This window comes from Telopea speciosissima, chromosome 11 (assembly GCF_018873765.1).
Source record: "Telopea speciosissima isolate NSW1024214 ecotype Mountain lineage chromosome 11, Tspe_v1, whole genome shotgun sequence".
Classification (NCBI taxonomy): Eukaryota; Viridiplantae; Streptophyta; class Magnoliopsida; order Proteales; family Proteaceae; genus Telopea; species Telopea speciosissima.
In genome coordinates this window covers 51,264,912-51,278,015 of record NC_057926.1, presented here as the reverse complement: position 1 = coordinate 51,278,015, position 13,104 = coordinate 51,264,912, and the positions used below count along the sequence as shown (strand labels likewise).

Below are 13,104 nucleotides of genomic sequence, written 5' to 3'. Positions count from 1 at the left end.
CTGGAGGATATGATTACTGCCATTAACCTCTCGAAGGAAATCTTTGCCCATGTCCGTGTGAACTACATTTGGAGACTGGGTTATAATACTCTTGGCATCCGAAAAGCTGCATGAGCCTTTGTCCCATCCAACGAATCCTGTCTTTCTTGTTACTGGAACTGCAATGGTAATCTCAGTATTGTTTCTGTTTCCCTTGTTGAAGAATAATAAAGGACCCAGTAAGTTGGATACTCTTAGGTTGAGGAATCAAGGTTGGATAAGCATTATATGTTGAATCCAAACAGATAACTCCAACAATTCCCTGGATTTAGTGAATTTATCCCAAACTGAAATTCCAGTCTTAGGGATTTGTTTGTTGTTCCATGGATTCTCAATTCCAAGGGTTTATTAGACCCTCTTGAATTCAAAATCCATGCTAGGGTCCATTTATTTAAACAGAAATTTTAATTTATTCTATTTTATCTTTTCTTTTCCATTTTTTATTTAAAAAGAAGTCAATGAAGTATTCCTGAAACCTGAATCAAAGACTCTTAAGTCATTGGAACAAGATTACCTATCATGATCGGACAGAAATTTCAAAGCGGCATGCTTTGTATATAGTTTACAAAAAGACTTAAAATTTTATTTATTTATAATTATTTCAAAGGTTTTGTAAACTTTTTTTATGTCTAATCTATATAAAATAATTATTTTCATGTCTATAGATCCGTTTTGCGATATTATAAAATGGAAGGATTTGCTTCTAAGTTCTTGCCTTCCTTAGTCCTTAGTACCTTTCACGGGTTATGTTGGAATTCAGGTGAGCCAAACTAACACCAAAACTCAAGCTGTTAGTCGTTGAGACTTGAAATCCCTACTTCGGAGGAAAAGAAGCATTTGACTTGAATCACCATTCAAGGGATGGGTATCCGGTCAGTTGAATCAGCCAAGACTCGATCCTGATTCTAGCCAATTTGACCGATTCGAATTGTTTTCTTTTAGAGTTAAATCTGATTCTGATTGAATGGAAATAGAAAAGTGGAATCAGGGATTGAATCGGTCAGTATCAGACCGAAATCGGCCAGAAACAGAACAGAATGGGCGAGGGAATAGAATTAAAGTCAAAATTAAAATCAATTTTATCTCATACTTTATGTGAAAGGATATAAGAATTAAATACAATCATCAATCAAAAAGTACTCAAAATCAAAATCTAAGGTCACTTAAGTATTTTCTCATTCATCTCCATATATGTATATATGTAACAACAGATTCATCTTTCAAATCAGAGCCAAACGCTTCCATAACCAGATATTCTTCATTAATCAGTCTATCGGTTCATGCCTTCTTGGACAATGGGAGCCATTGCTACCCCACGGTTCTGCTTTTCCACATTACCATGCCATCCTGCAAATTAAAATCACACCAAGATATATATAATTATTAACCATTAACACCTTCAAAATTCAAATTACGTCAATACCCAATAGAGATTATCAGAGAAACAAACCTATTTTCATGTCGAATCCGAGGTTTTCAAGCTCTTTGTACTCTTGGCACAGAGCACATTGCTCACAGCAACAATGGACTAGGCAATCCCCACAGGGATCCTTTTGAAGATTATATTGTTGTTTCATTTTGGAACGATAGAAACATGAGTAGCAGCACTGACAACCAGTCAAACACATGATCAATGCATAGAGTGCTCCATTTGCTCCACAAGAACTGGATCCTTTATCGATGATTTCAGAGATTCGGCCGAAGGTAATACATGGACACGCAACCTGTGGAATCAGATATTTATATAAGATTCTGAAATATTTGGACAGAATTGGCAAGATTAGATTAGTTGAACTTACAGATCTTAGCATCAGAACAGCCGCCACAGAGGCCTGTAGACCAAGGAACTGGAGCTTGGGGGCGAGGTGGAAGGGTAGGTGTGGTGGGAGTAACACTCCAACTGTATGTCTGGTTGGTTGAACTCGCCGGAATTCCGGTGACCGGCATTTCACTCACTAGTGGAGGAGGTGGTGCTACTGGGGTGAACTTCTGGTGAACATTTTCAATTGAATACATGTTTAATTCTGATCTTTCAATCGATACAAGTGGGGTTCTCTAGGACTTGTTTTTGGGGATACCAGATAGAGATGGTCTGTTGGGGTGGGAACTTGGGATTTGGACTGTGGCCTTCATAAGAAGGAGAGAGAGAGAGAGAGAGAGAGAGGCATGGAATGAAGCAAGGAGAGAGTCAAGCTAGACGGCTCACCGTGTCACTGTGTGTTTCGTGGAAGGCATTGCCGCGTTGGTTGGGCTATACTCTGGATTTTGATTTCTGGGTCAAATTGTAAGTCATGTATCTTGTTATATTGACTCGGCTCAGGTTCACGTATGAGAACATTTTTTAACGCCTGTAAGCCATCTAGATATTCCATCTAGATGGTTTGCAGACGTTCACGTACATTCTCGTAGTGAACCTAAGCCGGCCTCTTTGTTTTACACGGTACATAATGTTTTGCATGGTCCTACTAATGAGAAATTTCATTGATGGATAAAATTATCAAACGGTTCTCAGATTTGTTGAAGAATGAGAACCAAAAAAAAAAAAAAAAAGGAAGAAAAGAAAAAGAAAACAAGATTATTTTACTATTATTTGAGAAAATCTCTTTTATAAAAAAATATATTTATTAAGGCGAATCATTATTGTAATAAGGGTCTGTTATTTTTTTCAAGTGTCACAAGGCATGTATTTTGCCATGTGGATAAATGACGTATCCATTCCGGCTGTTAGATAGAGAGGGCGTGGTCAAGATTACCCTTTTATCAAAATTTAGAATCTAATTCAATCAAATACACCCATTATATTGACATGCATTTCATGTAATGCATATGTACCAGCACTTCCAAACAATATTGTGTATTGTTCCAACTCTTATCGGGAGAATACAATTTGGATTAAGATTTATCTTGTGATTTCTAGGAACATATATACAAGGCAAAGGGACCCTATCAGCCTCACAAGGACAGGCCCAAGCGGGACCCAACACACACTACAAGAGACTCAAGCAAAAAGGAAAATCAGCCCCTAACCCCAAGGGGTTAGCGTAGTTGGCTTGGAGGGGACATGAGACTCCACCTCAGGAAGCGAGGTCTCGTGATCAAACCTTCGCCGTTGCATAATTTATTGGGGCCACCCGCCTGAGGCTCACTAGGGCCCAGAAGCTCCCGGTTCGTGCGTGGTGCGGGGATCATGTACGAGCCCAGGGGGGGATTTAGTCGGCCTAAAGTCGGATACCCCTCCTGTCTCCAAAAAAAAAAAATCAGCCCCTAAGATCCGAGGACCAAAAGGGGGAGGGGTGGGGGGGGGGGGGGAGGACTCACATGCACTAGGTACCATGCTAACAACTCAACAGAAGGAAGGACCCCCAAGACTAGAGGTCCAAGTGGGGTGGACATCCCAATTATCCACTAGGAATAAGTTCTTAGGGGATTTAATTAGGACCCTAAGGAGAAGTGCCACAACATCTATCCTCCACATCCCTACTTATGGAATTGAGGTTCCGAGGTCTGTTGTGGGGGTTTTCTTTTTCTAAAGATCTTGAAATTCCTTTCCATCCAAATGTGGGTTATGGCGCTACAAAATGCAAGCTTAGCTATGTTACCAATGGATTCACCTTTGAACTTCTTTGTCACCCATTGAACGTTCATCACAACACTCCCTGAAGGGTTCCTAGAGGGAGTGCACCATCTGAGGATGTCTCCCCCCACACATGAGAGGTAAAGAGGCACTCAAAGAAGATATGGTCTGTGCTTTTCATCCTTGTCCAACAAAAGCAACAAAAGAGGAAACCTAGATGTCTCTCTTACTAAGCTGATCCTTAGTGGAGAGACCCTCCACATTGTGATAGACTGACGAAGAAAGCAAGAAGAAAATCGAATGCATGGAGCCTGCTCACCCCACCTTAGGGTGCGGCCTCTTTAATATATCCCAAGCTGATTTGGAAGAGAAAAGACTAGAAGGGTTAGCAATCCGCCGAATAGAATCTAGCTCTGTGTCTCTAAGCTTACACATACTATCCAACTGGCCCAACAAGTGAATAAGATCATAAAGAAGAAAGGTCAAGGATCCCAAGAACCATCTCAGTGGATCAATTGAAGCACGGAGAACCTATCCGATTTCGCGTCATAACGGATTCCATCACCATAAAAGGGTCCAACCACAACTTAGTAGAACTCCCATGTCCAATGCGATGCTGCATAAAAGGGCAAACACGATCATTGAGCTTTAAGGTATTCTTCGAAACCCTTCAAATACATGAGGTTAACACATCTCACTCAAAGGGACTTGTTATGCGAAGCAATCCATTGGATTTGCTTTAAAATATCTGTCATGTTCATGTCTTTTATGCACTTCACTCTGTACCTTGCCTGTAGTTTATCTGAAGCGTATAATGGGACTTGTGCCATGTGTTTTTTTTTATGGGTAGGCCCCAAGGAGAGTTGAACTTATGACCTCTTTATTTGAGGTGCGGTCCTTGCCAATTGAGCTACTTTCTTGTGCCATGTTCTTTAAGCAGTAGACCTGCATAGCATAGGAGCCTAGTTCCGACATTGGGAAATCCACCTGATCAGAGATAATTTTGAAAAGATCAAAGGTTCTAAAACTCGGGTTTCGACCAGCCAGAAAATGAGTTCATCTCGGTTTCGACCATATCTCGGTCGAAACTTGGGACTTTCTCCAAGCTAACTTGAACCTTGGTTTTGAGGCCCAGAAGTTGGTTTTTTGCCCTGATTCTTGTTGTGCTGCCTATTTTTGACATTTTAAACTCAATCCATGCATTAGTTTCACATAGAGAACACTAAAAATATTACTTGTGGTTTTGATCCAAGTTTGATACTGTATATTGTTTTGGACATGGTATCAAATAAGGTTTGACCGGAACATAACTCCTTCAATATAAATGAGACTTAAGCAATCTTGGATTTGTTAGAAAGCTTTGTTTTGATAGCTTTCCAATAAGTCCAAGATTGTTTAAGTCCGATTTATATTGAAGGAGTTATGAACCAGTCAAACTTAATTTGGTGTGCGCGAATGCTGTCAAAATCACTCTAAATGAAAATATTTTTTTGGACATCAAAACAAATGATTTTACCGCACTTTTGGTTTTTAGCAATGTTTTGCCATAATGATATTTATAGAATTTTTAGATTTGAGAAAAACCCCTGCATTAGAAAGTTAAAAATTGCACTTACCATCGAAAATCCAATCTTTGTTCTTGAACTGGGGGGTTGACTTTTTTTCTTTTCGGAATTTGAGTTTTTAACTATTTTTATTGGATTCAAATATGAGGTATTTGCTTATTTATGAATAATATCTTAAGTAAATAAAACATTTACTTAAATGATATTAGACATAACTAAGTGTCTATCCTGATTTCTGACAGTTTCTAGCATAAATACTTATCTGTCCAAGTTTCGAGTCAAGTTTTCCCGAGTTTCGATGGGCATATGTGTCGAAACCATCGAAACCCGATCGAATCCAAGGATTTTATAAAATCCCCCTTCAACTTGTCTCGAAAACCTGAAAAACCGAGTTAACTCAATGGTTTCAACAAGTTTCGATCGAGTTTTTGTTCCATGAAAAGATCAATACTTAATTATATTAAAAATCAAGTTTTATTCTTAACCCCTTCTAATCTAGATAAGCTAAATCCGTGGCTACTAAGTCACAATTGAGAAACCTTACCATTGCGCCGAGGTCTACACTCATGTTCTATATATATATAAAACATAGTTAAAAGTATTCGTTTTCTTTTGAGGAGTGGGGTAGGGGAGGGGGGAAGGGGATGGTTAACTAATACCAAGAAGGGAAAAAAGGTAAAGAATCCTAAAAAACAGCGGGGCCCTAGGTTGATGCCATGTGGAAATTTAGCTTGTGCTCAAATTCTTATATGGATTTTTTTTCTTAAAAATCAGCTAGCTCTTGAATATTTTTTAAAGGGGAAAGTTTTCACAAACGGTTGTGTAAACCGTGTATGTGAGAGTGTCTCTCACAAAGAGTTGAAAAAGTCATAAATCCCCACCCATTAATTAATGCTTTGAAACTCTCACCCTCTCACATATACGATTTACACCACCATGTATGAAAACTTTTCCCATAAGTAAATTAGTAAAGATAAAAAGAAATAAATAACAAACACAAAATCTCATAGGTCACTCCACAAATTTTTTTGTGTGGACGGTCTCTTCTCGTATGTAACATCTTAGCTCTACCCAAAATTTTTTGTCGACAATCACTTCTCACACATAACAACATAGCAACTCACGCAACCTAATAGGTCAAAACACAAACTACAAGGACAATTTAGATCCTCTACTGCCGCCTGCCCGTCCTGCCTGTGTGTTTCCTCACACGGCAAGGGGTGCAATGACTGCCCTACCTACTGTTCGTTTCGGCAATCCATCGAACACTAGTCATTAGCAACTGGAAGTTGGCTAAGGAGTGTTTCATCACCAACGATAAGGCCGTTGCTAGCCGTCCAAAGATTGCGGCCGGCAAGTACTTGGCCTTTGATATTCTCTCATTTATATCCATATATATATATATGTAACAGATTCATCTTTCAATTAAGAACTAGACGCCTCCAGAACCAGATATTCTTCCTTAAATCAGTCTATCGGGTCATGCCCTCTTCCACAATCGGAGCCATTGCTATCCCACGGTTCTGCTTTTCCACATTACCATGCCATCCTGCAAATTAAAATCACACCAAGATATATAATTATTAACCATTTAACACCTTCAAAATTCAAATCAGATGAATACCCAATAGAGATTATCAGAAAAACAAACCTAATTTCATGTCGTATCCGTGATTTTCAAGTTCTCTGTATTCTTGGCACAGAGCACATAGCTCACAACAACAATGAACTAGGCAATCCCCACAAGGATCCTTTTGAAGATTATATTGTTGTCTCATCTTAGAGCGATAGAAACAAGAGTAGCAGCACTGACAACCAGTCAAACACAAGATCAATGCATAGAGTGCTCCATTTGCTCCACAAGAACTGGATCCTTTATCGATGATTTCAGAGATTTGGCCGAAGGTAATACATGGACACCAGCATGTTATGCAACCTGTGGAATGGAATCAGAAATTTTTATATAAGATTCTGAAAGATTTGGAAATAATTGGCAAGATTAGATTAATTGAACTTACAGTTCTTAACATCAGAACAGCAGCCACAGAGGCCAGTAGACCAAGGAACTGGAGCTTGAGGGCGAGGTGGAAGGGTAGGTGTGGTGTGAGTACCACTCCAACTGTATGTCTGGTTGGTTGAACTCGCCGGAATTCCGGTGGCCGGCACTGCACTCACTAGTGGAGGAGGTGGTGCTGGGGTGAACTTCTGGTAAACACTTTCAGATGAATACATGTTTGATGCCGACTTTCCAATTGATAAGAGAGAGAGAGAGAGAGAGAGAGAGAGAGAGAGAGAGAGATGTTGGGGTGGGAACTTGGGATTTGGGCTGTGACCGGTATAAGAAGGAGAGAAAGAGAGACAGAGAGAAGGAGGAAGGGAGGAAGGAAGGAAGGAAGAAGCAAGGAGAGAGAGTCAAGCTAGGCGGCTCACCGTGTCCCTTGGAAGGCATTTTCCGCGTTGGTACTTGTTATTCATTGACTTGATTGACTATTTTTTTTTGGTAAATGACTTGTTAGAAACAAAAGAGGTAAAATTACATGATTAGCTATTTTTGGGTTCTCATTTATAAAACTGTCCATCTTATGTTTGAGTTAACAAAAATACACAAAAATAAGTTAAGGTTTGCAAAACTAGACAAAATAGTGTCTCTCCCTCCCACTATCCCACATTTATTTTTTTAGACATTTTTACCCCTGTTATTGCCTTCTCGCCCAGGCATCTTCCATTCTTTGCAACCCTACCCTTGTCTCAGCCACCGCCATTCTCTGCTACCCCAAGTAACAGAGGAAAAAAAAAGAGATTTTTTCAGAGAGAAACTATTGAGGAAGGAAGGAGAGTCACTGTTTTGTCTAATTCTATAAAACTACACTTATTTTTGTGTATTTTTGTTATTCAAACATAGGGTAGATAGTTTTGTAAATGAAAACCCAAACGTAGCTAATCATGTAATTTTCCTAAAAAAAAATCCTCTTCCATTCTCTAAAAGTGCATTCTACGTACTTTGAGGTGGAACTGTTGACACTTGGTAGACATGACATCCAATGGTGTTGAGGTCGAGGAGAAACAAAATAAAACTGGGGCAATGCAGTTCGGAGTTTGGACCATTGCATGTTGCGCCTCCCAAGTTCGACCTCTCCACCCTGAACTGCACCGCACTGCATGATAGGGGAATTGGAAAGGAATTTTTTTTATTTTTTATTTTGGGTTGAATTGGAGAGGATTTTAATCCATGACTTGATTGACTATGTTATACGTACTCTAATTTTCTAGGAGAAAGAATGCTGTCTGGTCGTACCACATGCGTGACTCCCATGCCTAGACACACAAGTCAAGACGCCTTGACTGCCTGGGATTTTCCATCTTGTTTTACACGGTACATAATGTTTTGCATGCCCTACTAATGAGAAATTTCATTGATGGACAAAATTAAAGAATACAAAATGAATTTTCTCAGTGTACTCTGGGCAGCTTCTAATGGGTGAAAGTCTAGTAATATGGCCAAGCTTGATTAATTATAAGTTTTGGCAATGAAGTATTCCTGAAACCTGAATCAAAGACTCGAAGTCATTGGAACAAAATTCCCTACCATGGTTGGACAGAGATTCGAAACTTAGTGGCATGCTTTGTATATATATTTACAAAAAAATTTAAAATTTTATTATTTATAATTATGTTTATAGGTTTTGTAAATTATTTTATGGGAAAAAGATCTATACTTGGTGGTGTTTTCTATGCCCTCTCACAGGGTACCATGAAATGACGCCTTTGCCTCTAATTAGATACCCAAGCATGCTCTCCCATTGGCCCAGACACTTGTGTAGAGACCATGTGACCAAATAGAGATCTCTTGCTCATTATTTTACATCCAATATGATTTTCATTCTTTTTATATAATATTCCGATTGATCAGGGTGATAGCAATAATTATTTTTATGCCCACAGGTCTTTTATGCGAGATCATAAAATAGAAGATTTTACTTAATCGATTTCTTGTTTGATAAAGTTCTTGCGTCCCTTTCACAGGTTTAGGCTCTGCTCGGCTTAGGTTAGCCAAATTAACTCCAAGGCTCAATTGTTAGTCATTAAGACTTGAAATCCATACTTACAAAATGATGCACAGAAAGCGAAGTTTAGTGGAAAAGAAGCATTTGGCTTGAACCACCATTCAAGGGATCAGAATCGGATCAGTCGAATCGATTGAGACTTGATCCTGATTCCGGCCAATTCGTCGGATTCGATTTGTTTTTTTCTGAGTTCAAGTGGAAAAGAGGCATTTGGCTTGAACCACCATTCAAGGTATCAGAATCGGATCAGTCGAATCGATTGAGACTTGATCCTGATTCCGGCCAATTCGTCCGATTCGATTTGTTTTTCTCTGAGTTCAAGTGGAAAAGAAGCATTTGGCTGGAACCACCACTCAAGGGATCAGAATCGGATCAGTCAAATCAATTGAGACTTGATCCTGATTCCGGCCAATTCGTCCGATTCAATTTGTTTTTCTCTGAGTTCAAGTTATTTCTAACTAAACGGAAAGAAATGGTGGAGGTCGTTCTCCACCATTCCCATTCTCGATACTGTTTCCTATCACAAAAAACTGTTATAATGCAGGTCAAGTGTAAGGTTGCTCCATTGTGAACTATTGTTCGTAGCTTCGAATCGGAAAACAACCACTTTGTGAAGCAGGGGTAAGATTGCATGGATTATGACCCTCCCCAGATCCCCAGTGGTAGGAGTTTTGTTCATTCGGTACGTCTTTCTTTTTGTAATAAAGCAGCCACGGTAGGCAGGCATTAGCAAGGTTTCAAAACGTGTAATGATCGAATCGGTCAATGCCGGATCAGTATCGGCCAGAAGCGAAACAGAATGGGTGGAATCGGCTCTGTAATCTACCTGCCTATATTCCCGGGCAAACAAGGGAGTAGCATTAAAATCAAAATTAAAATCAAGTTTATCTCATACTTTATGTGAAAGGAAATAGGAATTAACTACCATCATCAACAATAAAATCTATAAAGTCACCAACAGCTTCTTGTGCAGTAGGTGAGCCGTGGTGCGCTTCATGCCCATGCTCATCAGGAGGTCTCGAGTTTGAATCTCCTGGCTGGTACCTTACCCCCTCCCTACCCCTCTATATATACATAGTGCATAATTAAGTAAAATATTTTCTTATGTAACAGATTCATCTTTCAATTCAGAATTTCAGATCCAAAAACTTCCATAACCAGATGTTCTTCCTTAATAAGTCTATCGGCTCATGCCTTCTTCCACAATTGGAGCCATTGCTATCCCACGGTTCTGCTTTTCCATATTACCATACCATCCTGCAAATTAAATTCGATCACGCCAAGATATATATTATTATTAACCATTAATTCCTTCAAATCAGATGAATACCCAATAGAGATTATCAGAGAAACAAACCTAAATTCATGTCGAATCCGCGGTTTTCAAGTTCTCTGTACTCTTGGCAGAGAGCACATTGCTCACAGCAACAATGGACAAGGCAATCCCAACATGGATCCGTTTGAAGATTATATTGTTTTCTCATCTTGGAGCGATAGAAACATGAGTAGCAGCATTGACAACCAGTCAAAAACAAGAGCAATGCATAGAGTGATCAATTTGTTCCACAAGAACTGGATCCTTTATCGATGATTTCAGAGATTTGGCCGAAGGTAATACATGGACACCAAAATGTTATGCAATCTGTGGAATGGAATCATAAATTTTTATATAAGATTCTGAAAGATTTGGTACAGAATTGGGAAAATTAGATTCAATGGAACTTACAGTTCTTAACATCAGAAAAGCAACCACAGAGGCCAGTAGACCAAGGAACTGGAACTTGAGGGGGAGGTGGAAGGGTAGGTGTGGTGGGAGTACCACTCAAAATGTATGTCTGGTTGCTGGTTGAATTCACAGGAATACCGGTGGCCGGCACTGCACTCACTAGTGGAGGAGGTGGTGCTGGGGTGAATTTCTGGTGAACACTTTCAGAAGAATACATGTTTGAGTCTGACTTTTCAAATTGATAAGAGAGAGAGAGAGAGAGAGAGTGAGAGCTAGAGAGATGGTCAGTTGGGGTGGGAACTTGGGTTTTGGGTTGTGACCTGTATAAGAAGGAGAGAGAGAGAGAGAGAGAGTCATGCTAGGTGGCTATCGTGTCACAATGTGTTTGGTTGAAGACCTTGCCATGTTGGTTGGGCTATACTTTTCTATTCATTGACTTGACTGATTATGTTATACTCTGGATTTCTGGGTCAGTTCTAAGTCGTTCATCTGGTTTTACACGGCACATAAATGGCTGTGTTTGTTATTCATTTTTGGAATACATTCTAGGTCACATTATGGGATGATAAAATAATTGTTTTTATCATTCGAGGATGCGAAATTGTCTTATGCTTACAAATACTATCTAACTGGCCCCACAAGTGAAAAAATCAACTTAATAGAAAGATCCAGGAGCCTAAGAACCATCTCTGTGGATCAATTGAACTAGGGAGAACCTAATCCGATCCCACGTCATAACAGATTCTATCACCATACAAAGAAAAAGGATGCTGTCTAAGTCCAACCACAGCTTGGTAGAGCATCCATCTCCAATGTGATTCTGGATAAAAAGGCGAGCCTAATCACAGAGCTCTAGGGTATTCTTCCAAACCCTTCAAGTACTTGAGGTTAACCCATGTCACCAAAAGGGACTCCTTGTGAGAGGCAATCCATCGGATTTGCTTTAAAATACCTACCATGTTCATGTCTTAATGTCTTTTGTACACTTCACTCCTAAGCCTCCCTCCTCCTATAGTCTGAGGATAGAATCCTAGGCAATGTAATGACTCTTCCGCTCTAGATTGGGTGGCTCACTGAGCAAGCGACATGGGGGAGCACACCAGTGAGGCACGATAAAATAGTATCATATGTAGGAGGGAAGAAAAGTCATTTCACGTGCGATAGTTTAGAGAACCTTTATTATTATTATTATTATTAGACCTAAGTTTATCTAAAGTGTATAATGGGACTTATGCCATGTGTTTTTTTATGGGTAGACCAAGGAGAGTTGAACTTATGACCTCTTCATTGTGAGGTGTGGTCCTTGCCAATTGAGCTACTTCCTTGTGCCATGTTCTTTAAGCAGTAGAATTGCATAGAATATGAGCCTAGTTCTGACATGTAGGATCCTTGGCCTGATCCTAGATTTCGTATTTACAATGCCTAGTGAAGTATATCACGCTTCATTATTTGCCACTTTGAAATGAATGAGTTAGTCCATGTGATAGAGGATCCCACATACATATCAAGGGCCAAATTTTAGTCCAAAGTAAGGAGAGTTGTTCAAACTCTGTATCCAAGTTTTAGTAAAATTATCAAAATGTCATCAAGTGGACATGAATATAAAATACAAAGGACATCTTTTGTAATTTATCTACTTCCTCTACACATTTTTAGCTGAATTCGTACCAAAGAGATGCATGTCTGGTCATCTCTCACATGGACTAACCCATATACTTCCATGTGGCAAATAATGAAGCATTATACTACACTAGGCATAGAATGACCCAAAAAGAAAAATCCAAAGTTTAACTTTCATATCTACTTAGACCCATACGTGCTTTACCATAAAAAAAAAAAAAAACCCATAGGTGAAAGCTCACATAGTGAGTGGTACCAGCCATCTGAATAAATAGGTCACTAGATTTGAAAGTTACCAAAAAAAAAAAAAAAAAAAAAAAAGGGGCATGGATAGGCTTGTGTATCAAGAATTGGAAGAACCATTACTACTCCCTAATTAAAAAAAAAAAAAAATCCTTTAAAATACGAGCCTATTTGCCAAGTTATCTTTGAACTACTCTTTCTCGTAGACATCTATCTATATTCACTCTATGGTGGATTCTTTTATTTTCTTTTTTCGGTATCAATTGAGGAAAA

The 13,104-nt window shown here is 39.2% G+C and overlaps 1 protein-coding gene and 1 pseudogene across 2 annotated transcripts; both read right to left on the bottom strand.

Moving 5' to 3' along the window:
- Positions 1 to 1,264: 1,264 nt before the first annotated feature.
- LOC122645481 (protein PLANT CADMIUM RESISTANCE 2-like) lies at positions 1,265 to 7,434 on the bottom strand. 2 transcript variants are annotated; one of them, XM_043838792.1, is made up of 3 exons: positions 7,197 to 7,434; positions 6,830 to 7,114; positions 1,265 to 1,386 (listed from the first exon to the last, which is right to left on the bottom strand). In XM_043838792.1, exons 1-3 carry the CDS (start codon positions 7,408 to 7,410, stop codon positions 1,310 to 1,312), a joined length of 576 nt encoding a protein of 191 aa, XP_043694727.1. In that variant the 5' UTR covers positions 7,411 to 7,434; the 3' UTR covers positions 1,265 to 1,309. The 2 variants fall into 2 exon arrangements, with proteins under 2 accessions (XP_043694727.1, XP_043694728.1); XM_043838793.1 differs by lacking the exon at positions 1,265 to 1,386 and adding an exon at positions 6,597 to 6,727.
- Positions 7,435 to 10,395: 2,961 nt separating this feature from the next.
- Positions 10,396 to 11,185, bottom strand: LOC122645482 (annotated as a pseudogene).
- Between the last annotated feature and the right edge of the window lie 1,919 nt (positions 11,186 to 13,104).

Excerpts from the sequence above, each read along its gene's own strand:
- LOC122645481 (XM_043838792.1), bottom strand. The coding sequence starts at position 7,410 with ATGTATTCATCTGAAAGTGTTTACCAGAAGTTCACCCCAGCACCACCT. Across the intron at positions 7,115-7,196 it reads CTGTTCTGATGTTAAGAACT|GTTGCATAACATGCTGGTGT; the intron begins GTAAGTTCAATT and ends TCCATTCCACAG. Across the intron at positions 1,387-6,829 it reads CGGATACGACATGAAATTAG|GATGGCATGGTAATGTGGAA; the intron begins GTTTGTTTTTCT and ends TTTAATTTGCAG.